The 25,956-nt window shown below is 41.4% G+C and overlaps 2 protein-coding genes across 5 annotated transcripts in view; one reads left to right on the top strand and one right to left on the bottom strand.

Moving 5' to 3' along the window:
* Positions 1–7,257, bottom strand: part of letm1 (leucine zipper-EF-hand containing transmembrane protein 1) — a 29,328-nt gene extending 22,071 nt beyond the window's left edge. For 2 of the 3 annotated variants that reach the window (XM_056392668.1, XM_056392667.1), the window contains exons 1-3: positions 6,895–7,256; positions 1,977–2,034; positions 1,105–1,594 (exon numbers count right to left, since the gene is read on the bottom strand). In XM_056392668.1, the coding sequence (XP_056248643.1) occupies positions 1,105–1,594; positions 1,977–2,034; positions 6,895–6,979 (633 nt within the window). In that variant the 5' untranslated portion in view covers positions 6,980–7,256. Of the gene's footprint in view, positions 1–1,104; positions 1,595–1,976; positions 2,035–6,894 lie in introns of all 3 variants that reach the window. The other variant, XM_056392666.1, reaches the window with a different exon arrangement.
* Positions 7,258–9,468: 2,211 nt separating this feature from the next.
* Positions 9,469–24,918, top strand: nsd2 (nuclear receptor binding SET domain protein 2). Of its 2 annotated transcripts, XM_056393247.1 has the most exons (23): positions 9,469–9,794; positions 11,270–11,916; positions 12,282–12,450; positions 12,666–12,832; positions 13,213–13,446; positions 14,888–15,107; positions 15,712–15,771; positions 16,079–16,188; positions 16,441–16,546; positions 16,695–16,810; positions 17,052–17,141; positions 17,392–17,518; positions 17,632–17,832; positions 18,919–19,098; positions 20,024–20,180; positions 20,264–20,466; positions 20,688–20,791; positions 20,905–21,174; positions 21,863–21,979; positions 22,517–22,658; positions 22,783–22,889; positions 23,132–23,330; positions 23,484–24,918. In XM_056393247.1, the coding sequence occupies exons 2-23, from the start codon at positions 11,299–11,301 to the stop codon at positions 23,798–23,800; spliced, it is 4,014 nt and encodes a 1,337-aa protein (XP_056249222.1). In that variant the 5' UTR covers positions 9,469–9,794; positions 11,270–11,298; the 3' UTR covers positions 23,801–24,918. The 2 variants fall into 2 exon arrangements, with proteins under 2 accessions (XP_056249222.1, XP_056249223.1); XM_056393248.1 differs by lacking the exon at positions 15,712–15,771.
* The last annotated feature ends 1,038 nt before the right edge of the window (positions 24,919–25,956 follow it).

The raw sequence follows: 25,956 nt of genomic DNA on the forward strand, positions 1-25,956 counted from the left end.
CAGTATCATCATAAAACTTCAATTTAACTTTCAGGAAAAGTAACTAAGGTTATCATTGTTTTTTTTTTTTTTTACAAAAAAGCATTTATGAAACTTTCGAGAAGTGTAAACATTTGATGTAAACGTTGGAAGAAGCTGAAGTTAAATGAGGAGTTTTCTAATTAAGGCCGCAAAGTGTTAAAGCTTCTACCTAAAGAGCTTTAATCAAGCAGCCGGATCTACTGAGCGCCTGGTGAGTAAACACACAGCGTGCAGCCAATTTCTATAATTGATCCCATTAGGTTTGAGAAGCTGTGGATTAAACATTTACAGAACAAGATGTCTGGGCTGCCCGACTTGAATCCTTGCTCAGTCATCCCTGATCTCTAAACTCATACTGGCTTTCTGCTGTGTAAACCACTGAGTCAAAGAGGAGAAATGGCCTCGTTAGACTGGAAACAGTGGCTGACGGATCAGTTCTCCCATTACTGTTTCTGTTCAAACATAATGTTCTGTAATTGAGCAGACCTTTCAATATTTATTTTTTTTATAAAACGGCTGACAGAATACACATACCATACCAGATCTGGTCAAAATATACCAGTAATTCACAGTTTCCTAAGCCACACCCCTTAGTTACTGTTGCTAGACCTGTAAAATTTTCCATCCCCACACAGCACATGCAGTTCACATTGACAACTGTTGCTGGCAGATTTTACCCACTGTTGCTAACTAGCTGATCAGGCTAACATCAGCTACATGACATGCTTGAAAATAGTGCTGCAATGATATGCTGATTAATTGATTATCTGATCAAAGTAGAATTAATGTGCAACTATTCTGATAAACAGTTAAGTCGTTTAAATAATTTTTCAAATATGCCAAATATTTGATGTGTCAAGCTTAGGACCTTAACTTTTAAGAACAACTTCTACTTGAAGCCAGAAAACTCAAATTTAACACATTGATTTACTTCAAATGAACATTGGCACATCACAGTCTGAACAATGTGTAAATGTAAGTCGCAGTGATGGCTGCTCGACAGTGTAATACAGGAAAAAAACATGTTCCTTGGTAAAACATCATCTGAACGTATAGTGTATAGTTGCTCCCTGCAGGCCTCACCTGTCTCCTCTCACGTCGGGACAGGGTGTGTCCGTTCAGCACCCTCCACAGCATTCGCCCAGCAATAGTGGTATCGATCCACAGCAGCCTGAAGCCGTGGTAGTAGTGCTTGATTTCATCTATAACCCGCTGTCGGAGCGTCCGTCTCACAGGTTCTGCATCGAGCGTCGGACTGTACACCGGCCCTCCTTCCTCCAGCTTCTTCTTGTCCTTTATCGAACGTAGCGACTTCTCCACCTTTGAGTCGTCCCACCTCCTCCTCGAAGTGTGTATCCACCTGACGCCGGAGATGTCCTGTGGTCGTGCTATTGTCCACTGGGCCCCTGACGCGATCGCAGGGTACGGTGAAGAGGAGGCCCCCGGCACAAAAGCGCAATAGAGTCGCTGTGAGTCCGTGCTCTGGCAGGGGCCCACGTATCCATCTGACAGGGGGAGGGAAGGACCGAGTGAAGCGAACTGGGCCAAACTGCCAAGTTGGAGTCCATCAAGTCTGAGAAAACAAGAGGAGGAGGAGCTTCAGAACACAATACAATATATAAATGCTATAAGACCTATAGTGAAACTATAACACCACCATTAAGTGAAGTCTTTTACAGGAATGAAAAAACAGTACAGAGCTTTCAGAACGTGTGTGTGTGTGTGTGTGTGTGTGTGTGTGTGTGTGTGTGTGTGTGTGTGTGTGTGTGTGTGTGTGTATGAATTAGGTTGGTTTCTAACATAAAAGCAGGAATCACAAAGCTTTAAATGCTTCTAAAAGTGTTATATTATACTACGTACTGGGTCTTTAAAGGACTATTTTTATTTTACAAGTTACTTTCAGATGTTCACAGGAGCTGCAGTCACTGTGTAACCCCCACATTTATTCAGCTTACTTTTGAGTGGAGAGTCTGAGGGCTGTGCAGTTGAAACAGGCACCATCTTGTAGTTTCCCTGAAAGGACAGAAAAAAATAAGATGAGCAGCTGAGTTCTGGTGATAAGCCATTACTCAGACAGGGACACATACACACCCATACAGAGCACACACAGGGCTTTCATGAACTGCTGCTGATGAGTGAATGAGCAGATCAAACATCAGCAGCTATCTGCAGGGGTTGTCTGGTCTGACGCCTTAGTGCAATTTTATTTCTGAACTCACTGGCCGAGCTATGACACCATCAAAAACGCACAGTGGTTATGCAATAATGATATAAAGGGAAGTCACTCTCGGTATCTTATGTAACAGTCTATCTTGAAATGCAAGGGATCTCGAGCAGGCCTTTGCACTGTTTTTCACGGTTTGCTAATACTAGTTTGATCAAGACAGCCTGAATTCAGTTCACCAAAATATACAAAGACTCACTTTAAAGACAGGTCTCATAGTAAAATTAATCTCTGTTGTTCTACAACCAAGTTCAGAAATTATTTAACTGCTTACTAATGTTTTTAAATATTCTGTGTTAAAGTGACTCCGAGACAATTCGAGTGTATTGTTCCTGTGTAAATATCTTCACACTAGCCTGCCTTGGTGGCCGTAATGTTCACACCCTCAGTGAGGCCCACATGGGGTTTCCTAACCCCCAGAGGCCGCTCTCAGAGGCGAAGTGCGTCAGAGAGAGGGCGGAGTGGCGAGACACTTCAAACCAATCACATGAGAGCAGATGGCTTAACCACGCCCTCCCTCTGGTTCTCACATGGCCGGCTGGAGTGAATCCAGCAAGGCCTGGTTGAACATGACAGGCTGTGGCTGCCAGCCAGGAGGACACAGAGTTTACTGGAACAGAGTCACCTTTGTGGCTGAGTGGCCGGCTGCTGCAGCACAGAAAGAAAACCCTGGAAATACAGTAGATTACCTAACCCTATACGGTTGGCCTGGGCTTCACACACATCTACATTCTGCAACAGTGTTTTCTCTGTGGGTTTATCCCTCAGCGGGTTTTAACAGTTTGGGTTTCACATCTACACTTCATTCAGTCCAAGATATGTTCCATTAGGAAGATCATTTTCTAATTCTGGCTGTACAACTATTATTTATTACTACGCTACATTTGTTCATGAACATGTTTGTTTTCAAATAACACAAGGATATATTAAATATATAAGATATATAACCTGTGGTCTATGCATGTGTTTTCCTTTACACACAGACACTCCCTATGTGATGAAATACTTCTGTCTTACATAATGTGTAGTGTAACATGATGGCAATACAAAACACGTATAACATGTATAGATACTGGCTATAGCAGGTAAATTTACCGCATTAACATCACTTTCGTTACTGTTTCTATGGTAATGTGGCCGTGGATTGACACACATTAAACCTCGTTCAAGCAAAACTAAACTTGTTTTCAGAGAACCAAAAGCTTTCAGCAACTGACGATGAGATAAAACATTTAGTTTCAGGTTTGGTGACCTACAGATGTTGCCATACCAGTTTGATTTTATGTTTTTATGTACTTGGGAAATTTTCCACCTCAGAATACCTGGTCAATGATTAGCATTAGCTAAAGTTTGAAACCACATCTTGTTTTCTTATGAAGCGTGTCCACTGAACCTACTGAACCTACTTCTGATCTAAATGTTGACATCTCCAGCAAAGTTCCTCTAAAGAACCATGTGAATCTCTGCAGACTCCTGAAGTATTAATGTTGCATTTGTAAAGTAATGTACAGTGTTTATTGACATTTAGGTATCAGATAAGACTTATTTTACAGCGGCAATGGCCTTGATTTGGTCTTGACTCAAAATAAACTCGGTCTGATTCTGGAAGGTCATGACTAGGTCATGACCTGCCCTGCCTGCTTGACTTTTTTTTCAACAGTTAACTCATGTGTGGCTCACAGCCTGCAGGGGTTTGGCTGTAAAGCACTGAAACAACAGTCTAATAACACTTCCTTATGCACTCTGTGAGCCTCGGGTCAGTTTCCTGACATGCTCCTGTGATCAGGTTGAATAAACACACATCAGTTCTTACTTTTAGTTTCATCTATGTCAATATAGGTGCAACTGGTTTGCACACAAACAAGCCATACATTTTGTTATCTAACGATATACTGGATCTTATGTAAAATATCCTTGTTTTATCAAAAGTGTGAGTTCACATGTTTAAATTCAACTGAAATGGAGGGAAGAAAAGAAGAGGACAGCTGGTAGGGCTTTATAATTGGTTTACCTACTGGACACCTCCCATCACAGATGTTTCTTTACATTAAATACAGAACAGCAAACAGTACAAACGTCTGCCCTGGATCCACAGCCACTGTGAGACTTGTTACGTCACTGCATATATATCCTTTTATCTATTTGTTTAGATCTACAGAGTCCACATGTAAACAAACAAGCTTGTTTATCAGGATCAATTATAGTAAGTTTAAATCCAGACTGTTCACTTTGTTATGCCTAGCCTTCTGAGTATGTAGATCTGGTGTCAGGCACCTCCTTTCACAGTACTCATAAAATATGACATTTTTGGGTCATTTCCCCTGGAAGAACACTCTCAGTCATACTGAACATCAGTGCAGAGACAACAGAGACTCACATCAGGCACCTCAGTGTGAAATGAGTCTAAATCACAGTGGTCGCAGCTGGACAAACCACATAAAATGAGTAAACACTCCAATGGTTGAACACATTGCTCCATATGTTGTTGTAGACGCCCCTTCACACACACCAACACTGCACCTACACCAATGCATGCATGTGTACCATCACCTTATCGCAACTGAAACTTTACTGTTTCTCTCACACTTTCTTGACGCTGTGTTAGATAATGCTCTAATCTTTACTATGTCTGACCTTACAGCTTTTCGTTGATGACTGCTAAAAATCCACTCTGCAGAGACAGCACAGTGGTCAATGTTCAGCAGCACTGAAGGCTAATCAGGGTGTTCTTGGTCACAACTATAAAACTTGAGTCAAAGATTTTTTTTTTTTCCTTGTTTATTCAGAGTCATTTAGAGCTGGGATTTATTATCAATTGATTATTATCTAAATATTGACACTGTCAGCTTTGTCCAAAGGGAGATTCATGATCAAGTTACTGTATCTGTATTTATGAGATGCTCATATTATGATCACTACCAGGAAATTAACTAATGTCCACCATATTATAGGAATTTAATAGTGCTCAAGTCAGCACAGACATGAATACATAATGGGAAAATGAAGTCCAGTCTGTCTCAGGTGTAGTTATAAGAGGCGCTGACCTTTCTTCATGGAAGCACTGCAAATTGTCTGATAATCTGGGCCTAAAGCCAAGAGCACAGTCTCGGACTGTCCACTGCAGACAGACAAATCCCCATCACGACCCTCTCATCTATTTATAAGCACAGCTTTAATGCACCAACTCAACTACAAACATTTATCATTCAGTCTGTAGCATTGTTGTCTAATTCATAAACCCCATTCACTGACAGTCTGTGACACACCTACAAATCAAACAGTGAAAGTGCAATATCTACGACTTAATATCTACGCCGGTTACACAACAGGTAACCAACAAGCCTTATCAGAAACGTGCAGGGATATGAAGTTACTGAGTTGGTCTGGAGCCACATGCAGTTTAACCAATTCCCAGTTCAAGACCAGTCAGTGAAGAGACAGATTTGAACAAAACATAAGAGTGCTCCTCTAAAAAGAGGGTGGACATGAATAAAATGGATGAACTCTACTCTCTGATTACTCTACTACGACATCAGTCATTGAGATGAGCACTATATATAAAAACCTCTGTCATTGTCTAATTTTATATCATGATGTCACTCTATAGTGAATATATATAATAAAATAAGTATGTGAAAAATTGCACTGATTATCTATTACTCAATTTAGGGCTGTAACTAAAAATTATTGTCATTACTGATGAATCGGTTAATTGTTTGGTTTGCAAAATGTCAGAAAAACTTAAAAAATAGGATTTTTCACTAGATGAATGAAACAATTAGTCAATTATGAAAATAGTTGATTATTTTTTTGAACGATCAACGTAATTATCATTGCAGCTCTAGTAAAAGTGAGACATGTACTGCATATGAACCAGAACTATAAGTCAAATGCTAGCAGCAGCCCTTTTAGGAAGTTGTTTAGGAAAAGCAGAAAATTCCCACACTGCTCTGCATTTGCGACATCATCATTCCCATGGTTCCTTATTTCACAACCTTGTCCTAACAAACGATCAAGATAAACTGTACAACAAGGCATTTGGATTAACTTAAGGAAATCAGCACATCATAGATCCAAATATAGCTTCATTCGTGTTTAAATCCCATTTCTTCTTATTTTTTCCCCACTGCAGATCTTGCTTAGCTATGGCTATCTTGTGGATGTAGAATAAACAGATGGGAATAAACCATTCTGCCATAGCAACGAGCATCCTGTCAGACTGCAGTGGAAAGAGGGGGCGCTCTCCAACCAGAACATAATCCAGGTTGTCCTCAGATAACCCACATCATGTTTTGCTTCTTATTTAATTCTCATCACCAAGGTGTGGTGCCTTGATGCTGATTCTTGAGAGATGCGATACATAAACCTTTACATGCAATCCCAACATTGATACAAGGTGGTTATTGATTTATAGCTTACAGGAATGAATGACAGACTATTTACCATGTTATACCCAGTTATCTGCTGGTACCCTGTCACCTTGAGCCATCAACCATCTCCCCTGAAACCCAAACAGGGCCAAACAAGGACCACATACCGTGAATACATTACTCGTCTATAGATGCTAATGTAACCCAAGCTAAGTTAGCTTCTTTTCGTCAAAATAAACATTAAATCTACACAGTAACAAACAAACACAGAAAAGTTACCTTTTCCTTTCCGGAATTCGTTCTTTAAAGATCGGGATGTTTTCATTAAAGGTGCCCGGGACCTCGTAAACAGGATTAACGCCATGCGGAGATCTTTCTGTCTCAACTCGCAGCCTTTAACAGTTACAGTAAACTTACAAGCTAGCTAGCCCGTTAGCTAGCGTCTGTTTGTTCAAGACGTCGAAACGAGAGAGGACCTCTACAGATACAAAGAAATCCCGAAATCCTCGTCTTCTTTTAACAGTCTATACAACGCATATACAACTGTACATGTGAAAATGTAGCTCCATGTCATAGCATGCCCTTCCCTGCTTCACGGATGACAGCTAGCCGGCCCAGACTCCCGAGTGACGTCAATCTGAGTGATGGTGTTTGTGTTAAGCGACCCGTGATGTGTGGGGAGGGAAAACTTCCGGTGAGTTTATAACATAAAAGTCAATTACATTATATTCAAAGGCTTTATTGTAATATGCAGTAAGCTATCAGTGTAATGAAATTCTGCTGCCTGTCTATCCTCGTTATCAGTTATTTCCTGTTGTCTGTAAATAATCTGTATGTTGTATTTATTTTCTTTGTAACCCATCATTTTTACCCATAGCAATTTTGTGTCTACCCCAAGGAATGTTTGGATATATATCTTTGTTATCTTTTGGATGTGTAGCTACCCTTGGCAGTGTTTAAATTCATATACTGTACTTATATACATATACATTAATATAATAGATTTGGGACTGATCAGACACTTCCCTGACTGTAAATAATCAGGTGCACAGTACTGTAAATAATATAAATAGAAAAGTAACCTATGCAGCTTTCACAATCAAATTTTCAAACCTCATTGTCTTTTATTTTGAAAGGCACACTTTTACCGGAAGCGGATTGTAGTTTTCCAGTAAGTTTCACGCCCCTTAGCTTCCTTTGTTGGTACTGCAGGTTTATGCTTGAATTTGCACAGTATTCATGTAGAACGAGGCAACATGGGGCCTGTGCCTCAGCTGCCATTATCATGCTGCTGTTTCATCATCCAGCATTTGGTTTCAGTGTTTCCCCATCTCTACCTGTGTGTTATAGATTTAGAGCTGTGGTTATATACATTGGCTAACTGTGCATCAAGGCTGATACTGACATTAGCAAGGCTGGAATGTCAACCAGGCAAAGAGGGAAACTGCCCAGGGGCCCCAAACACTGAGAGGCCCCAAAAGCCCCATTTTCATCCACTCTATGAATTTGATTAGTTACAACTGTGTATTTGTACCATTAAAGTACAATATTAGCTAAGGTAAGTCCTGCATTATTAGCTAATTATCTGGCCCTTTTGATATGGAATCATGTTTCCCTGGACTTTAGTGAGAAATGTAGTGTAGTAATTCTAAACCTTAAGAAGAGTTAGAAAATCAAGAACAGCAATGTACAGATTTCTGCACAATAAATATATACACCAGTTGACAATTTATTAAACACACCTAGCTAAAACTAATGCAGCCTAATACAACAGTTCTGCAATAAATCTTACCTTCATGACAGTTATAATGCTCAGTTTGTGTTGAAACAGTTTTAGAGAGGTTTTGTTTCAATATTATGGTAATTTTGGAGGGTATATACTGTATATTGTAGTGCTGTAGTGCATTATACAAAGAGGTGTTTCTGTTATTTAACCTATCCTCAATGATAATAAACAGGGGGTGGACAAAATAATAGAAACACTTGTCTGTATAATGCAATACAGTTCAAAGGCACCACAAAGTACATCTTTTTTTTTTAGCTAGGTGTGCCTAATAAACTGTCTACTGAGTGTAAATATATAAAGCTAGAGGAGACAGCATAACCAGATGCTCCACAGAGGGGCTGATTACATTATGCACCACATTATACTGAGGCAGTGCAAATAATTAGGTTGTGTTTAATGAAATTACCACAAAATAAGACATGAAGGTATGTTTCAGCAATGGAGGCCTGGTTGCATCTCTCTGGCACATACACAGAAAATCTTCTGGCTGTCAGACAACACCAGAGGATAACAGCTGGATTCGGCAGAGGACCCCAGCATATGTTGGACCAGAAGTTTCATTTGGCTATATGAAGGTAGCAGGTTCCACTTTCAGAGGATGGCAGATGGGGGATCTGTGGGGCCCTACAACAAAATTTTATTTTGTTTGAAATTTCAAATTTGACCACGGACATTAGACTAGATTATAGGCCTCAGCCTCTCTAAACGTTAGGCCCCTACTGATTTTGGGAGGTCTAGGGCGACCATATCCTTTAACAGAAAGCAGCCCATGGTACAAACAGCACTATTATCTTATCTTATCTTATCTTATCTTATCTTATCTTATCTTATCTTATATTATATTATATTATATTATATTATAATGACTTTATGCACTGAATTGGTTGTGTCATCTTTCGTATCCCCCCTTCGTTTCAAAGATTAATTTAGTGGAGATACTTTTTTGTAGGTAAATACCATATTTTTATTTTTCACATTTCAACCGTTATAATGGTTTAGTATAGGAGAAACCGTTATAACGGCTACACAAAAAGTACATTTAAACGTTAGCAGACTTAGTAATTACAGCCCGTTTACATTACTGTTGGTAAGAAACAAATACACACACACACATACCGTGGCTGCGGATAAAATTATGATCTAGAAATGAGGTGAAACGGCATGAAAACAGACGGGAGACACCGGGTCAGCACTTCCTACGGTTGGTTTTTTGAAAGGACCGGTTGGATCCTCTCTCCGCTCCCGACCAATCGGAAGTGAGTATTTTTCGCGCTGGTTGGCCGGAGAGTTTGAGTTTCCCGCAAGCTTTTGATTCGACTTGAATGAAAGCCTTCGTTTTACAGGATGAGTACGGACATTTTCTCCCTTTAACCACCGACAGGAGATTCAACAGGTAACTACAAACAAACGGCCTTTCATGTTATTGTCAGCCCCGGGGGTATTTGCCGGTCTGAGTTTTTGCAAGTACACTTGTTCAGGCCGACCATCCATTTTAGCAAGAGGATCCGCTAGCTAGCAAGCTAGCTAGCAGTGCTAACGTTAAATGTGCAATTTGGCTTGGCTTCAATTGTACCCTTGTTAGCTTTGGCTAGCACCGTTAGCCTTTTTGAAACGAGCTGTCATGGCGCCTACAAATTGAGTATACTAGTGAAACAATGGAAAAACATTTAAAAGACGCTACTGCAATCGCCCAGTCATGCACTCGTTTATTTATTCACGTATTTGCTTTAATCGGGTACGATAGCTAGTTGGTAAGTTAATTGCATTTAGCTTTTGGGTGGCGGCTTTGTCTATTTGCTGGAATGTAATGGCTGACTGTAGCACTGACAGAGATGCAGTTGTACTCAATGGGAAAATGCTTGTCCATAGTTGGACTCCATGAGATTCCCACATCGTGGCTTCCACATCAGATTATAGTCGCAGCCCGTTTCCTGCATGACATTATAGGGCAACCGCTGGTTTAAGTGGGTATTTTAGGTTCTCCATCAGAACACTTTAAGGCTGAAGTTAACTTTAAAACGATTGACCGGGTTGTTGCAACGTTTGCGTTAACAAAATATGTTCAGCCGGCATGTCGTTATGTTGCAACTAAAGCCAACTAACCTAACACAACCCACAATGTAATATGTTAGCTTTTAACCAAAGCGGGATACATTCGATTCCAGCAATTATTCGCACTCCAGTAGCATTACACCGACTTGTCAGCTGCTTCCATTTCCGCGGCTTTTCTAGCCGGTGATGTGGTGGTTACGCGGCACGGTTAGCCACCCACTCATTGGGCATTCGCTGCATGCGGTAGAGCCTGGAGCCTGCAGCCAGCCTTCTCCTTACCGCTTTGCCACAGACTGCAGCTAGCAGCTAGCTAGTCCTTTTCCAGGAGAAAGCCAACTTGAAATTGTCGCGGTAAGAGGGTTTTCCACCCGCCCAGTGGTTTTTGTTCGTATGCATGGGAATAATCGGGAATAGGTTTGACTTGACCTCTTGCACATTAGTTGTGATTAACATTTAGATTTGGATTTCAGTGAGGCATAGGTATTCTTTTACTGTTCTGAGGTATTGTTGCTTCAGACTTGTGGTCAAATAAGTCGCTCTCCTATCTTACAAGAACATCCAAAACTACGCGGCTAGAACATTATGTGACAGGTGCAGCTCTCTCTGTTTCCCAGTCTCTGTGTTCATGCTTCGCTGGAGCAAGTGAGTGCCATTTTGTAAAATGTGTAACGTTATGCTCATAGGATTCATATCCCAGAATGCCATTTTACAGATTGCCAGAAAGAAGAGCATCAAAAATGGACTGCATGATATTGTTAATGATTTCTTACTGAACCTGTGGAATGAGAAGTTTCTGTGTGTTCCCTCTCCCTGTAGCTCAGTGAGCCTGGAGGGGGTTAGATGGGATGGACACTAAAGGTAGCTCTCTGCCTTCGATGCCCGAACCAGCCAACCCGATCAGCATGAAGCAGCCGCCAGAGTCCCTCAGTGTACGGAAAGGTCGGGGGGACATGAGCAGTGACCCTGCTCTGCTAATGGACAAAGCTGCTGCCCAGCTGGCCGCCACACTACAAGACGGCGTCCTTCAGAAGATGGCTGGCCACAGTCATAACAACCACAGCCACGAGAGGCTCAAAGACCTCACCTCCCGTGTGCTGAATGGGGACCAAGACACACTGCCCAAGCTTTGTGCTCCAGAGCCACCTATGCTTAAGGGTGCTGAAGCCCCTACTACGACTGGCACCCATCAGCACAATTGCACTCCCCACACAGAACCTGAACTGAAGGTGACAATACCCCAGGTGGTCAAGCAGCCGCTGTTTGAACCATGCTGTGCCAATGGGACCAGTTTGGCTACGGCGGCTGAAGGTACTATATCTGGACCTGACAAGAGAGAAGATGCAAAGAAAAGGAGGGGGAGACCTCACAAACCAAAACCTCAACCAAACCTCAGTTCCTCTGTCATCCCTTTGGAGGAACTTGACCACACAAATGCTGTAGATGGAACTGGAGCAGCTGAAGAGGTTTTGCATTTATTCCAACTTTTAAGTAACAAAGCATGAATATTTTTTAAGCTAGATCTTCTGCTTGGCTGTAGCAATATAGTACATAACAATACACTGCAATATGGCCAGCTAGTATTGGTTTTAAACATTAGCGCAATAATTTACTACAATTATGCTGAGAGGTGGCATTAAGGACCACACATACAAATGTGACCAATATATAAATACTGGCAGTGATATATATGTGTCTGAAATAGATTGTGTGTGTGTGTGTGTGTGTGTGTGTGTGTATATAAAGGATTTTAGGGAAAGAAAGTGTTTGGAACCTTGATTCGTTTCTATTTTTGTCTATTGATTAACTGATTCTTTTGTCTCTTCTCCAGCCTGATCTCATCCCAGAGTTGACAGAGGAGGCTGAAGAAGAGTCTCCTTTGCTGATCCGTTTCTCTGTTGGTGATTTGGTTTGGACAAAGGTGTCGGGATACCCCTGGTGGCCTTGCATGGTGACCACAGATCCAGAAATCAGTAGTCACTTCAAACAGAAACAGAAGGGTGAGAAACTAGCACAACCACCTGCTTCATTCTAACTTGGCTTTAAGTGATATATAGTGCATTTCAATGTTGAAGAATCACCATTTATTAAGTATATTAAGTAGGAATGACTATTGTTATATCTGTGCTAGTGTATGCAACATATATCCATCATTTCTTATACCACCTTTGATTTTAAAAACTGTTTTTTTGTTGGTTTATTGTGTTATTTTTAGCAGCCAATAGCAGGTCAGGCCTCCTTTACCATGTACAGTATTTTGGAGACGCCCCAGAGAGAGGCTACATATTTGAGAAGAACATGGTGTCCTTCTCTGGGGAGGATCAATACCAGGAGCTTAGCCAGGGCAACAAACAGGCAGCCTCTCGCATCATCCACAAAAAGGTATATCAATTTCATTTCTTTTGTGAGGCCCTTGTATATTGGCTCTATAGGCTGCTAAGGCCCATATAGAAAGACTCTACTTGGAAACCTTGCAACATTAAAATATTGCACTTCCTTAAAATGTTTTGCACAAGAAAGAAAAGCCAAATGGTTGATTTAGGTAAACAACAGAATATATTTTGCAACTTGGCTCACAAGTTGTTAAGCAACTGCCACTTGATGCTAACCAATGATGTAATCTTGTTGATGCCCATAGTAAAAACAATGATTTTTTTGTTGCGTCTTCTCGATGGCAACATGCAGCACAATGATTAAACATTACTTCTGCATTCTGTTTTTGTAACTTGTTGTATAAACTTGTCATTTTCTCCATCATGCAGACGGGTCCCTCCGTGCCCCGTAAACTCCAGGCACAGTGGAACATGGGCATCATTCAGGCCAAGGAGGCCCTCGACATGTCACTGGATGAACGCATGGCAAACTTTGTGTTTCAGTATGATGAAGAGGGGCCTCATCTAAACCCCCACATCCTGGAGAAGTTGAAGCCAAAACAGAGCGATGAGATGAACCAGGAAACAGAGTCACGGCTCAGCCCAGATCTTCCCTCCATGCTGGTAGGCCTTCCCAATGACCCCACAGCCACACCCCAGTCCCAAGACAGCACTTGGGACACACAACAGGGAAAAAGAAACAAGCTCCCATAACAAAACTCAAAACGGAAGAATGACAGAAGAGAGGCTAAGGCCATGTAAATAATGTCCTGTTGGGAAACACAGTTTATCTGATGATTACATTCTTGATTAATTAATTGGCCTGTTAAATTTCAGAAAAATACTAAATCTCAGTCTTGAGTTTCCCAGAGCTCAGGGTGATGTCTTCAGAAGTCCTGTTTTGTTCAACCTGCAGATCAAACCCCAAAGATCTGAATGATGTGGACCCGCAACTAAGTCCATAGTTTAACTTTAAATATAATCTAATATTTGTAAGTTCTGCAAGAAAATCAAGGTTTGAAAATACAGAGAATGTTTTGGAGTGGAAATATTTTTAAAACCTTAATAAGATAATACAATGATCGTACTTAAACATCCTGGGAAAAACCTTTAACTATGGTCAGCATCATTAAAGGGGGATGAATAATGCTCATTTCCAGCTCTGTATTTTTATTCTGGGACTCCACTAGAATAGATTTGCATTCACAGTTCAATAAAAGTGCCTGCTATTCAGCCCCTCAGTTGAGCCTCTGACTGAAACAGGCAATGTTAGCTTGGGCCTCCTTAAGAGGCCTCCTTAAAAGCTCACTTTCTCCTGATTGGCTGAACATCTAGAAGCCTGTTGAGGGGCAGCACCCAGCGCTTGTGAGCACCGCCTCATCTTCTAATCAGTGTGGATGTCCTGAAAGCAAACTGTAAAACTCCGTGACAGAACATAACTGATTGGAAGTGGAAACTTCTCACATCCAACTTTTCTTGTTTGATCCACAATCTGATCCTGAATATAAGTGTGAAGCATGAACAACAAACATTACAGCAAGAAATCTTTCTGTAAATGTTACAGCCATCACCTGATTATTGTGTGGATTTAGTCTTTCGATCACAATCTGTACATACATTTTTTTTTTTTTTTATACGTACCCCTGTGAATAGTTGTACATGTGGGAAATGGAAGACATCTGCTGTCAGGAAATACCATAGCTAACGATGCTTGTAAAATGTTATTCTACCGTTCTCAAACAACTGTGTGCTGTCGAGGATCAGCTATTTGTACACTGGAGAACTGAGTACATTAAATGCCTGTAATACTACTCAAGTTTTGGGAGAACAAGCCGTGTTTGGAGTTGACCACCGTAGAAAGAAGTAGAAAAGACCATTGTAAACCTCTCGTTCAGAGCCGACTGATGCCTGAGCTTTTGTGTCAGGGATTAATTTTACATACGTTTACCTTATTTGAAACGTTGACCACGTTAAACATCTGACCTTGTAACATTATTCATATGCCAGAAAATAAAGAAACGCATAATAGGTCCTCTTTAAACACATTCGGTTGTTTTCTCTGCAGGATCCCACCACTTCAGAAGCAGATATACAAGCTGAATCAGCTGCACCTCAGAAGAAAAAGAGGCGACCCAAACAGGCTCAGTCTCCCGCCAAGACGCAGAGGAGAAGGAAAAAATCAGCAACCGACAACTCCTCTGACCCTGTGAAGAAAAGGAAATCAAAGCTGGTTTCTTCGACAGACGATGTTTACGATCCAGACTCTCTTCCAGTTTCAGTTCCAGGTCGGTTGAAGGTTGAAACCTGTGCACCAGATCACTGTTAGCCATCAGTAAAGTGTTGGGTTAATCTGGTTGCAGCAGCTCTGGTAAACATACCAAAGCAGAGCTGTGGAATCTCCTGCTTTAAATTGCCATATGTGGCTAGTAAAATAGTGCAGTGGGTGGATTATTGTGGTTTTTATCACTTAATGTGGCATTTGTATTTAAGAATTTCCATTCCTGATTGTCGAGAGGGTAAATTTCTGTTGAGACTGCTTTTCCTCAATAGCACCGAAGCTTAGAAATGCACAGAATTTATCCAAAATGCTATTTGATGGTTGTGTATAGTTTTTGTTTTGTTGTCGCATTACACCAGCATCCCTTTTCCACAGTTAATCATGTAGAAAACTAAATTTTAATGGCGATTTGGTGCTTATTTCGTCTCTATTTATAAAGCAGTGAACATTTAAAATAAGAGGTGATAAAAGTACTTGAATCATTACTTTTCCACAAGTGAGACTCATAATTTGATCCTCATCTGGACTTAATTTGGAGAAAATGGTGTTAAGGCATCCATGTAGATTTGTTAAATGAATTTAATTAAAAGAAAAACCTTTTGTTGTCGTAGTTGACAAAGTGAAGAAAAGGCAAAAGAAAGGGACTCATGAAGATATGACTGATTCCTCAGGTGAGTCAGTTGTCAGTTAACTTTAACGTAGCGTTGCCTAAACACAGAAAGGTTGAGATTGTCCCTTGTAATTGAACAAAATCTCAGGAGAATGAGATTTTTCTTCCTCATTGTGAGTCTGACGTTTATTTTTGGCCCTTTTTGTATTTTCTTTAGCTGATTTATGGTCTTGGCACAAGGTGGGACTGAGCTTTTAAATCAATCCTCAAGCCGCTCTGAAAGCTGCCTGGAAATGTCAGAATTTCTTGTTGTAACTAATAATGGCAGATAAAAATGTCTAATTCTAAACCACATTTTAACATTTCAGTCAAGAGGGAGCGGAAGAAAACCTCCAAAAGGCCAGTGACGGACGCTGCAGAAGAAAAGGACCAGCAGCCTAAAAAGAGATGCAAAATGAGCAAAGATGTTGAAAAACAGGTGAGTTTCCATCTGGTGTGAGACACATAACTGCATGTTCTTGAATAGTAATAGAAGAAGAACGGACTGCGGAGACTTAAAATCATTCACTTTTACAGTAAATGCCTGACAAAATAGATGTTTGAATCAACAAGAATGATTTTGAATATGGAACGTCAAACACTAACCCAAAATGAGCATGAAGCCCTTTTTGGAGTAGGATCTTGATTTACGTGTTTATCACATCCACTGAAAGAGCTTTTACCTCCCCAGGCCTCAGCTTCAGAAGGAACAGAGAAAAAATGGAAGAGGAGGAAGAAAACTGATGACGTGAAAGAAACCAAGAGACGACAGAAAAAGTCAAAAGATCCTCTTACTGGTAAACAACCGCACTGTTCTGTATTGACGAGCTCCACTGCTGGGCTTCTCTTCTAAATTCACGCCTCTGTGTCTGTTCATATCAACTGCTTTTATTGTAGCCCTGTTGTACTTGGTAACTATAGTTCAAACATTTTAACTATGCATAGATGACCAAGATGCAGAGAAACCAAAGTATAGGAGGAAAAGGAAACAGGATGGAGAGAACCAGACCACGCCTGCTAAAGCAAAGAAGAGGAGGTCCTCCCCTTGTCCTGACCCTGAGGTGAGACGGTGTGACCTCAGTATGGTATTAACTTAATTTACACACACTGGTTATAAATGTTACAAAACCTCAAGCATAATGTTTGAGACATTTTTAAAGTAGTATCAAGCACACTAAGCCACACTGGCTCAAGTGTGAAGGGAATAAATAGTCTTCAGTTGATTGTACATCATTTTGTACCAATCTGACTGTAGACGTGTTATTTGATGGATTGCCGTTGTCTTCACTTTGTTTGCTGCAGGGTTCTGGGAGTGAAGGACGTCCTGATTCTCCGAGTGACAGCTTAGACGGGACGAAGAAGGGCGAGCGGAAGAAAGAGTTTGTCTGTCAGGTAGGTCTGCCTTTATTTTTGACTTAACTTGAGTTGAGACAACAAACTTTCGGTTCGTTTGTTTCAAAATACAAAAATATCAGGATCAAGTGTTTTATTTAAACAAACACAGTGGGTTTTAACAAGTCTCCATCCTTTTTATAATCGTGTGTGGAATAGAGCAAATTTTATCAAAAATCACATTTTTACATCCACTGAAATGTCTGAATCTCTGCGTATGTTTTTGATCTGTGTGTATTCGTTCCTGCAGAGGTGTGAACAGGCTGGTGAGGACCTGGTGCCCTGTGAGGGCCAGTGCTGTGGGATGTTTCACCTCCACTGTCTGGGTCCATCTTTCAAACCTGAAGACAAGCTGCTGTGTCAAGAGTGCAGCACAGGTGAGACGTTCATGTTGTTCAAGAAGCAGCCATTGAGCAGTTATTTTATGTTGCAACCTCTTGCTGCACTGCATTCAGTTCTTGACCGACATTTTGCCATTTTCTCTTCCCAGGAATTCACTCGTGTTTCACCTGTAAGCAGTCAGAGGGCGAGGTGCGTCGCTGCCACGTCCTACACTGCGGCAAGTTTTACCACGAGGCGTGTGTCCGCCTCAACCCTCTCACCTCGTTCGACAACAAGGGCTTCCGCTGTCCACTCCACACCTGCCTGAGCTGCCACTACGGCTGCCGCACCAAGCAAAAGTCCACCAAGGGTGAGGAGCATATGACTTTATACTGTTTGGATTCCTTGACTTTTGATTCTGAGACATGTTCGGTCCTTTTGAGACATTCTTATCGGTTTGTTTTTATCAGTTATATCAGGGTGTTGCACATACAGTTTTCTTCATTTCTTTCTCTTGCTGAACGTCAGATCAGAGGATGGGACTTTTATTGAGGCTTCTTTAAAGCTGTGTGGGCAGGAATAATTTGAGTCAGATGTCCATTGTGATAACTGTAAAGGAAACATCATTATCATCATCGCCCATATCTGTTTGAAACCTATTAACATTTTCAGAGTTTCATAACAGATATGTGTACATAAAGAAAGACACTATTAACGGTTCAATGGCCAGAAAATTCAAACATGAAGTTTGTATAATATTACTTGAAAACCCCTTTGAACATACCAGTTAGAGTAGATGCAGAATAGAGATTTTTGGCAAAGTTTCACTTTCTTCCAAGGTGCATGGAGAAGGAGAAAAGTGTAAAGAGGTCAAAACTCCAGCAACGCTTGTGGTATAAAGATGGTTCTTGGTTCTGGGCGTTGGTCTGACGGTAAAATTGTTCTTCATGTTACAAGTGCAGCTGGAGTTACACTCATGAAATGTAAAAGAGAGGCGAGCTAGAATAATAGAATTTGTTTGTAGGAAGTGCTGTTTTGTTCCTTTCATGCTGCTGCTGCTGCTGCTGCTCTTCCTCTTGAACTCAGTGAATACAGTTTCTCCTCTTTTATCTGCTTAGCTTGTGGCAGGATCAGATTACAACACTGGATCTAGTGACAATGAAAACACGGCACTAATGAAACATAATGCAGTCATTCTTCATTGCCAGTTTGTGACTCATCTGTAATAATCCCCAACAGGAATAAACCAAGTTCCAGACTAATGACGCAAGTTCATGTCATTATAGTGGAAAAATATTCAACGGCTGCAGTTAGAATTTCAAATGAACCAATCAATGCCAAAAAATTTGCTCACCACTAATGTTGGAGAGGAACCAGTTTACCATCTTTACAAAGGATCCACTCAGAGTTTGTATATCTGTGTAATCCGGTGTTTGTCTCGCTCTCCTCGTTGCAGGTAGGTTAATGCGTTGCCTACGCTGCCCGGTAGCGTACCACATCGGTGACCAGTGCGTGGCCGCAGGCAGCGAGATGATCACCAACACCGCCATCATCTGCACCAACCACTTCAACGCCAAGAAGGGCTACAGCCACCACAGTCACGTCAACGTCAGCTGGTGTTTCGTCTGCTCCAAAGGTTCGTCTCCTCCCCTTTGTCACCAACACAGAGCGCGGTCACCAGAAGCCATACAATAATAATAATAATAGATTGTTTTCTACTTAATGAATGAGCAGTGTAACCACCGCACAGTCGTTTTAAAGCTGTATTGTGCTGTTGAACCAGATTTCATTCATAAAACAGGAAGTTTTAATAACACTGATAAACATGAGTAGTTTTCATATTTGACTGTGGTTGGAAATGAAACTGTTTCTCATTTTGGGTAAACATCTTCTGCACTTGTTTAATTCTTTTTATGCAGTTGTTTTCGGCCAACACGAATCTCAGCTCGGAGCAGCAAAGTGTCGTCTTACTTATTCTCTTTAAAGTGTAGTAGTGAAATTATTTTGGCACAGCCACCTGCACTAAAGCTGCTCTGGAGTGGGTGAGGAGCCATTAATCACACATGCGGCTGCTGCTGCTGAAAATCACTGAGGAAATGCTGAACTGCAGCATTTCCTGAGAATCAATTTTCAGTTGAAATCACAGCCAGCTCCTACATCCAGGAGACGGTGGTAATTTCATGTGGGTGTAATTTTTTTTTTTTTAGTGTGTGAGAAATGATACTGAAACACAGAGAGAGCGGTTTGCTTGGTTTAATCTTTACCTGCTAATAATTTTGCCTTCAGTGTAAAATCTTGTGTAAATGCATCTGAGCCACTGGTTCAGTTTCCTTCCAACCAAAACACACAGAACAACAATGTGTGGATTAACGAGTGGGTGCGTGGCAGACTAAACATTTGCTCTTATTGCGCATGTTTTTTATCACCCTTCTACAGATGACTCAACTGTGAATTAGAGCTCAAACTTCGGCTTCACTGCTGCTGACTCATAACTAAATGTCTGAATTATTCCCCACCCATCTATAATGTCAGGTTTAATTGGGTTTGTCTTTGTGTTGCAGGAGGACAGCTGCTGTGCTGCGAATCCTGTCCAGCAGCATTTCACCCCGACTGCCTCAACATCGCTATGCCTGATGGGAGCTGGTTCTGCAACGACTGCAGAGCCGGAAAGAAACCCAGATACAGAGACATCATCTGGGTCAAACTAGGAACATACAGGTGAGAGACACTGAAGTTGTCATTTGTTAGTGAACCTTCTTGTTATTCACACTGTAACTCATGCCGCTGCCGCTTCTCCTCAGATGGTGGCCTGCTGAGATCCACCACCCGCGAAACATACCCACCAACATCCAGCACCTTCGCCACGAGATCGGAGAGTTTCCCGTCTTCTTCTTCGGCTCCAAGGATTACTTCTGGACTCACCAGGGCCGAGTGTTTCCCTACATGGAGGGAGACAGGGGCAGCAAGCACCAGAGGACCGGCATCGGCAAAGTTTTTAAAAATGGTAACGCTCTAGGCTGAATGCACATCAATCCCTAAATCACTTGTTTTTTCATTGAAACTCATGAAAGACGTGAAGGATAGAAGCGAAACCAAAGTTGCATCAAAGCACAGCTGCCACATTAATGCAGAAAATGTTTCTCTTCAGGTTTTTTTACCTAAATGTTCAGGTTAATGTTTGCACAGAGTAAATGAAATGAGCTTTACATTGTTTTGTTTCCGCAGCTCTGTTGGAGGCTGAAGCTCGATTCAAGGTGATCAAAATGAAACGAGAGGCCAAAGAAGCACAAGAGAACAGCCGAAAACCACCTCCATACAAATTCATCAAGGTGTGAAATCTCATCCTGTGAATCTTTGCTTTTTATCTCTAAGTTTTATAATATTGTTTTTTATCTTTAAGCTCTGATGATGTTTCATTACATTGATGTTTCCTCCTCTTCAGGTCAACAAACCCTTCGGCAAGGTTCAGGTCTACACCGCAGACATTTCTGAGATCCCCAAGTGTAACTGCAAGCTGACGGACGAGAGGCCGTGTGGGTTTGAGTCCGAGTGTCTGAACCGTATGCTGCAGTACGAGTGCCACCCTCAGGTGTGTCCCAGCGGGGAGCGCTGCTGCAACCAGGACTTCACCAAACGTCTTTACCCAGAGACCAAGATCATCAAGACGCCCGGCAAAGGCTGGGGCCTGATCTCCTTGCGGGACATCAAGAAGGTGAGAAGGGAGAGGCTGTCCGAACATAAAACAGTCTTCTAGTTGAACCATATAATATAATAATAATACGTGTCCAAAAAGCAAGATTCCTCTTTATTAAAGGTCAATATGTCTGTTATGTTGTTGGAACTGAATACTAGACATATGAAGACTGTGCTGCTTATGTTTTTGTCTGAAGGACACAAAGATAGACACAAGCAGAGTTTACAATATTAGTAATAATATCAGGCTTGGAATTTCTGCGACAGAGAATAGTGACAGGTTTATTTTTTTCAATGGTAAAATAACAAAATAGTTTCATGTTACAGGCTGTGTAAAAGAAACTAATATCAGCCAGTATATCAGTATTGTGTTTAGGAAACATTTCTGGTGTTTAACAAGTTTAAAACGGCCTCTTTGGCAGCTCATCTCCCTGGAGCACTTCGTGTTACAACAAAGTGCCAATAAAAATATAAGCACTGTTTTCATTTTGATATAAAGGTTTTTTTTTCTCTTCATTTAAAAAGCCTCTACATCCCCTTTTTATTTAAAAACTTCCAAGGGGTGTGAATACTTCTTTACGAATGTTGTAGCCAGTATCTTGCGTTCTTGCATCGTTGTCAATCCTGTGGCTCGTCTCCGTCTCGGGACACTCCGTAGTGTCAACACGCCGCTGGTCTCTGGTCTGATGGTAGCGTTTCTCAAACAGGGTGAGTTTGTGAACGAATATATCGGAGAGCTGATCGACGAGGAGGAGTGCAGGGCGAGGATCAAGTACGCCCAAGAAAACAACATCACAGACTTCTACATGCTCACCATTGACAAGGTCGGTAAAAGCCACGTCTAGATTGTGTGTCTTTGTGTGTGTGTGTGTGTGTGTGTGTGTGTGTGTGTGTGTGTGTGTGTGTGTGAGTGTGTGTGTGTGTGTGTCGGCAGTAGTACACTTGTACTCCAGCATCTGCTGCTTTAAATGTCATTTAGCGACACATGAAATCCCAGTCCGCTCGCAGGGGGACTGGTTGTCGTTGCTCCTCAGTGTGTCAGGGTGCTGCTTTCTCAGCAGCAGTGCCACTTCTACTGGGAGCCAGAGCAACAAAATGGTATTGCATTGGGAATGTTGCATGACAGACAACTGTGACATTACAGTAGTCAATACTACAAGTACCAGTGGAATCCTTAATGCTAATGATATAAATACAAACGTTGATATCACTATAAAAGTAGTTTAAGTAAAACAGGAGTTTAACAGGAGTAATTCATTCATATTTCCACAGTCTCCTGCTTCTAATATCACAAGTTTATTATAAACTAAACTGCAACAAGTGACTGACTCAGAACGCCTCCATCTTTTTGTTTTTCCAAGGACCGGATCATCGACGCTGGTCCAAAGGGAAACTACTCTCGCTTCATGAACCACAGCTGTCAGCCCAACTGTGAGACGCAGAAGTGGACGGTGAACGGCGACACACGGGTCGGCCTGTTCGCCGTCTGCGACATCCCCGCAGGTGAGACGAGTTTCAAACGAGGTTGCAGATTCTTTTTTTTTTTACGACAGAATCACAGAGATAAGATGGACACTTACTCCAGAGCAATTTATTTTTATTTATTATTTTTCTGTTTGGATCGCAGGGACTGAGTTGACTTTCAACTACAACCTGGACTGCCTCGGCAATGAGAAGACAGTCTGCCGCTGCGGCGCCCCAAACTGCAGCGGTTTCCTTGGTGATCGCCCGAAGGTGAGTTTTTAGTCTCATCGCAGAATAATTACACTCTTAATTATAGAATAACTTGGTATGTGTTTCATACAGTGTAAGTGGATTCAGGAGTGTTTCCCTTTGTCTTTCTTTCATAAGAAAATGGAACTTTACTTTAAATTTAAAGAATTTATACGTGTCAAAATACCAGTTCAGTTGTATATCGTATGAGAAATGCTCCCCATGTTGCTCAGATTGATTCCAACGTGTCGTCTTATCCGCAGAACTCAAACGGCCAAACAGCTGAGCCAAAAGGGAAGAGGTTGAAGAGAAAGTATAAAAGGAGGAAAAGTGAGGGAAAGAAGAAGTCAGAGGACGAGTGTTTCCGCTGTGGAGACGGAGGGCAGCTGGTGCTCTGTGACAAGAAGACCTGCACCAAAGCTTATCACCTGTCCTGCCTGAACCTCACCAAGAGACCCTTTGGTAAGAAACGCAACAAACGCAGCTGCCGACGGGCATTTTTCACTATTTTCTGACATTTATCATTGACCGATGATTAGCAGGTTAATCAATAATGAAAATCATTGCCTTGTATTCTAACTTATTGTCTAAATCATTCATCCTCACCCCCTGCAGGCCGCTGGGACTGCCCCTGGCACCACTGTGACGTCTGTGGGAAGAACTCTGAGGCTTTCTGCCAGCTCTGCCCCAACTCCTTCTGCAAGGCTCACCAGGAGGGGGCGCTACGCCCCTGGCCTCCCACAGGACAGCTGTGCTGCCTGGAGCACGACGAGCTGGACGGAACAGACAACCAGGATCAGAACGTCAACTTGGAGACGACTGCATCAACCGCCACTACTGCCGCCATCGTCAGTCGTCCTAAAGGCTCCAGGAAGGCAGAAGGAGCCGAAGCAAAAACAAAGGGCTCTAAGAGGAAAGCAGCAGAGGCCTGAAGTGACCTTTGACCCCTCAGAGAGCCAATAGACCAAACTAGACTCTGACAACCTCCTTCCCCGTTCATGAACAAATATGAACCCCACGTTATATTGTCTTCAAGATCACAAAAACCAAGGCACTGTACATCTTCGTCATCAGGGAATGCCGCTGATCTCTCACATGCTCGGCAACGACCTCGAGCTCGCCGCTCAAACTCTTCTGTTTTTATGTTTTTTAAAAAAAAACATTTTCAGGTTTATTTCTACTTGTCTGCACTGAGGCGAACCATCTGTGGTAAAGCACAAAGCAGCAGAGCGAGCGCAGGTCAGGAAACTTCAGCTAGTGGATTCTAACTCACTCTTCCACCAACCAGACTGCCTTTTTTATTTTTTGTTTTGTCTTTGTTTTGATCATTTGACTTTTTTTTTATTTTTTGTTTTTTGTTTTGTCTTTGTTTTGATCATTTGACTTTTTTTTTTTTTTTTTAAATAACAAAAGAAACCAGTTGGTTTCTGCAGAAAACAAACTGAAGCAGTCAGCCGTGATGCCAAGCATCCAGCGTCACCGTCTACTCACTTGAATCTCCCCCCTCACTCAACACGGATCATTTTGAACAGCAGAGTTTTATAGCTATATCTATATATGTGTATATCAAAGACCAAAATTATGATTACTGGAATAGTGTAAGACATCAAACAGGTTGCCAAATGGATTGTTTTTATTTTTATATATAGTATATATATGCCAGATGTAATATCAAACACCAAGACACTATGGACGGGCCTCAGATGGCCTCTTTACTTTTATTTGGTAGCCATAGGTTACATTTAACTGTAGACATGTGTTTGCTATTTTACAACCTGTTATTTTTGTTTTAGTTCAGTTTTATATTTTAGATTTGAATCTTCTTTTTTTTCTTTTGTTTTTGTATCAGGATGCTGAACAATGGCGCTACAAACCGTTTATCTACCTGCCTGTCCAATGAACGAGGGATTACAGAAAGTATTAAAGCGAGAGCGCTCTGAAACTGCCGTCTGACGTAAAAACACTACTGGGAGGTTTAAAGGTCTTTGACGCTCTCTGCTCTATGGGTAAACCAGATAAATGAAGGAATGACAGCGATTCTCTTGAACCTTTTTTTTTAATATATATATATATATATATATAATATATATATATATATATATATGTATATATAAGTGGAGTTTTGAGTCCTAACCTTAAGGTGCTGTTTGTTTTTCCACTGAAGTATCTGAAATCTTGAGGTACAAAGATTTTGTATGTATAAATACACATCATGCTGTTTGGAATCTGAAGGCCTCTCGGTGTCACTGACCGGGCTTTTTAATGGTGATAAAGTCATTGAGTAGTTCATCTGTAACTGAGGTTTTGAAAGGGAGACCTCACCTTTTTTTTTTTTAATCCTCAGGAGGTTTTTAGTCTCAGAACTGCATCCTGCTCACTGTGTAATACTCTAACGTGAGCTGCCAGCACACTGGCTGACACCTGTAACTCAAAGGTCTTCATGTTGTCACTTGACGAAGCTTTACGAGGTCAAGGAAAGAACTGTGGCCAGTTTAGAACCAGACTTGGCTCTTCAACATTTATCAGACTCTGTTTTTTTTTTTTTTTTTCCGAGAGCTCCAGCTGCACTTAATTCTCAGCTGTACATTTACCGTGAAGTGAAGCCATGTTTACACATCTGTTTGGCGCGAGGATCAGCCTGATGTGAAGGCAAACATCTGCCAGCGTCACTGTGTCCGCAGGCCAGTTTACACTGAGACAAATGTGGGATCCACATCGTGTTTGCAGAAGCTCATAGTAGTTTTAAAGTCTGTGCAGCCCGTCGTGCTAATTCTATGTTCATGTGGTGTTCAGGTTACTGTAATCACCAGGTCCTTACTGGTAAATACTGTCACATCAAAACCAAGTCATAATTTCAACAGGGGAACTCTTGATTTCTGCTAAAGGCCCAATATGAATGACTGGTTTTTGAAAGTCAAAGTTTTTGAGTTAATATTGATTTGCATCATAACAGCTGTACATTTACTATATATGCAGACAGCACATATACTTTAAAGTTAAAACCCTAAAGTCCATAAGACAAGTCCGTTATAAGCCTAAAGCTTAATGGTTATTAAAGCAGGGTTAGTCCATCAATCAGGAAACATCT

Source organism: Seriola aureovittata, chromosome 13, assembly GCF_021018895.1.
Source record: "Seriola aureovittata isolate HTS-2021-v1 ecotype China chromosome 13, ASM2101889v1, whole genome shotgun sequence".
In the NCBI taxonomy this organism is placed as follows: Eukaryota; Metazoa; Chordata; class Actinopteri; order Carangiformes; family Carangidae; genus Seriola; species Seriola aureovittata.

Coding starts and splice junctions, on each gene's coding strand:
- nsd2 (XM_056393247.1), top strand. CDS start 11,299: ATGGACACTAAAGGTAGCTCTCTGCCTTCGATGCCCGAACCAGCCAAC. Junction 15,108..15,711: donor TCTTCCAGTTTCAGTTCCAG/GTCGGTTGAAGG, acceptor TTGTTGTCGTAG/TTGACAAAGTGAAGAAAAGG. Junction 20,467..20,687: donor CGGCAAAGTTTTTAAAAATG/GTAACGCTCTAG, acceptor TTGTTTCCGCAG/CTCTGTTGGAGGCTGAAGCT.